Source organism: Nicotiana tomentosiformis, chromosome 2 (genome assembly GCF_000390325.3).
Source record: "Nicotiana tomentosiformis chromosome 2, ASM39032v3, whole genome shotgun sequence".
NCBI lineage: Eukaryota > Viridiplantae > Streptophyta > Magnoliopsida > Solanales > Solanaceae > Nicotiana > Nicotiana tomentosiformis.
Window position 1 is genome coordinate 20209610 of NC_090813.1, and position 3146 is coordinate 20212755.

The 3146-nt window shown below is 35.8% G+C and overlaps 1 protein-coding gene across 1 annotated transcript; it reads right to left on the reverse strand.

The window, feature by feature from the left end:
* Positions 1–1326: 1326 nt before the first annotated feature.
* LOC138904446 (uncharacterized) lies at positions 1327–1854 on the reverse strand. Its single transcript, XM_070192946.1, has one exon. It carries the CDS (start codon positions 1852–1854, stop codon positions 1327–1329), a length of 528 nt encoding a protein of 175 aa, XP_070049047.1.
* Positions 1855–3146: the final 1292 nt, after the last annotated feature.

Genomic DNA, 3146 nt, shown 5'->3' on the forward strand with positions numbered 1-3146 from the left:
TCAGTACTATTATCACATCACTTTTAAGTTTCAATAGATATACCCAAGTCATCCTTGAATGATCATCTATAATTGTCAGAAACATTTTATTTCCATCTAAGGTTTGCATAGTATATGGTCCCCATACATCAATGTGTAACAACTGAAAAATCTCCTCGACTTTATTAGTACTATCATTGAAAGGCAATCTAGTGTGTTTTGCCAGTAGGAAGACATTATAATTTACTAACCTTCTTTTACACTCATCATATGCTAAAGTAAATGAATGTCTTATTTCTCCTATAGAAGCATGTCCTAATCTCCTATGCCACAACTCAATGTCCTGACTTTTATTCCTTCCAACTAGTCTTAACAATGCAATCCTCTTCCTTTTAGTAGAAGATTGAGGAAGCAAGTAGAGTCCTCCCCTTTCTCTACCAATCCCCTTCATTTTCCCACTGCAAAGGTCCCAGAAGTTGCAAAAAGCAGGGTATAACCCAACATAACAACTTAGAGCTCTGGTGATCTTAGATACTGATAAGATATTATATCTGAAATCATGGATGTATAGAACATTATCAATTCTTTCTGTGTTCATCATATTACAGGACCCTATGTGAGTTACATGTGAGACCCCTCCATTAGGTAGATGTACCCTTTTTGAGTCATTTTGACCAACTTCCATCCTATTCTTCAGTAGTTTTAGGTCTAAGATCATATGATTTGTTGCTCCAGTGTCTATGATCCATTCATCACTATATCCATATGCAAAGAAAGCTTTAATACTACCTACCATGTTTGCTGAGCTCTCAGGTAAGTTTTCTTTGTTGATGAGCTTCATTATCTGATTATATTGTTCTGCAGTAAAATGTGGAGTCTATGGACTGAATGTAGGTCCCTTAAATGCATCTGCTACTCTCAATCCATTTGAAGGTTGATTCCTTCCTCCCCGTGCATAAGGAGGTCTGGTGTCTCCCAAAACCACATTGTGTGCAGAATTGCCTCCAAACTTCTTTTTGAACTTGAAATCCTCTAGATAGCCAATCAACTTAAAGCAACCATCTCTAGTATGGCCCTTCATCTTGTAGTAGTCACATTGGATATTGTAATTTCTTTTAACTTTCTGAGCATAGGATCCCTTTGTGCTTAGCAGGGCTGTTATTTCAGCTTTGTCTCCACCAATTGTCATATTTGCTATGCTTCTCTGGCTCTCTCTTTCAACAAGCATAGAGTAAGCTTTGTTCACTGTTGGAAGTGGCTCCATCATCATGATCTATTCACGAGCCTGCTCATATGTCTTGTTTAGCCCCATGAGAAACTACAACAACTACTGCCTCTGCATGAAAGTTACATAATCTCTTGAGTTTGGCAATCACATCCAGGAACTGGTGCTAAACTGTTAAATTCATCCCAGAGTTCGCACAATTTGGAGTAGTAACTGGCAATAGAACTGGCTCCTTGATTCACTGTGGCTATTGCTTTATGCAGCTGAAATATTCTAGATCTATTCACTTTATCGAATCTCTTCTTTAAATCTCTCCAAATAGCACATGCATATGAAGAATATACAATTCCACTCAGTAAATCCTTCGAGACACAGTTCATTATCCACGATAGAACGATCGCATTGCATCTCTCCCACAGATCTATCAAATTTGGACGATAACTTTCCTTTTTACTGGTGCCTTCAATGAATCCCATCTTATTGCATCCTAGGATCGCAATACGCATTGCTCGGCTCCATATGGTATAGTTTTCAGATCTTGTCAGTTGTAGAGAGATCAGTATCGCTCCTGAATTATTTGTGGAATGCAAAAATAAAGGATGATTATGGCTCAAATTCTCAGTCAAAGTGTTATCTGTTGTTTCCGCCATTGTCAAACTTAGAAATCTTCAAGTTGTGCCCTAGAAATCGAAGAAGATTCAGAAGAAGCTGACTCCTAAATTGAACTGTAAACTGACGAATTTAGATAATTATGAACTTTTAATACCATAATAATGGCCTCATCGCTCTGATATCATGTTGAATTTAGGAGGTGACAACCATGGAAGCTTAGCTTCTTAGAGGAAGAAATGAAGGAGAGAAGAGAGAGGGAGTGCAGTAACCGACTTTACTGTTGTATTGAAAAGCTGTAAATGAAATCTGTACATAGCCCCTTATATGTAATATTCACTAACTATCCTAACTAATCATAGCTAATTACAGTTGTACTACTCACTTAACAACGCAAATAACTATAATTTGTTATCTCCTAACTAACTAACAGCCACATGTGCTCCTCACGTGCTAAGTTATTCCCTTCTCAACAAACTTACTGGCCCTCTCTTTATTTATTTTTTATTTTTAGCTTTTATCGTTCGCTTGTTCTTTTTACCCGAAACCATCTGATAATTAATTATATGGGGACGCACGAAGAGTTTAGGTGTGTAAGTGGCTTCTGAAGATTAAGTTTAAAGTGCAATATATATATTCTCAATTCTTTTTCTTCCTTGAAATGCTCAGGCAAGAAAGATACTGGAGGTTTAAGTAGCTAGACCTGAGAAGTTAACAAGGCAATAATTATATCATTATTTAAAATTTAAGAACTTATTATAGTGTAAATTTTCTCTATCAGATGATATCACATGATAGTATTCTATAGTTTAATTAGCAGTCAATTGAACGAATGAGTCAACTGAAAATCATAGCTTTCCAATATATCAAAATCATGCCCCATTTGCGCGGAGTGTGGAATAATGGATCCAATCAACCTAGTAAATTCAACAGATTTTACTTTGTCATTTTAAGCTATATTTCACACACTGAAAGTTATAAAAGGTACTTGGATTTCAATATCTCTTTTATGGACATTCCGAAACCAAAATAGGGTTCTCGCGAAAGACTTTCTATTTTGTCTATGAAAGTTTTGCATGTTATAAATATATTATGTTAATGGATGTTCTTTTAATGCTCCGTTGTAAATAACCTTTCTGAAGAAACTTATTTATATTGGACTCCGCCGTAAATATATTTATTTATTTAGTACTCTATTGGAAATAAACCTCCTGAAGAAGCTTATCATTTTGGTACGCCATTATGGATAAATATTACCCATATAGAAGATTATCTATAGCAGGTATAATAACAACTTACAAGAAGCTTACAAAGCAGCTTGCAGTAGCAACTT

What these genes read in the sequence shown, in the direction of transcription:
- LOC138904446 (XM_070192946.1), bottom strand. Translation starts at nt 1,854, where the DNA reads ATGGCGGAAACAACAGATAACACTTTGACTGAGAATTTGAGCCATAAT.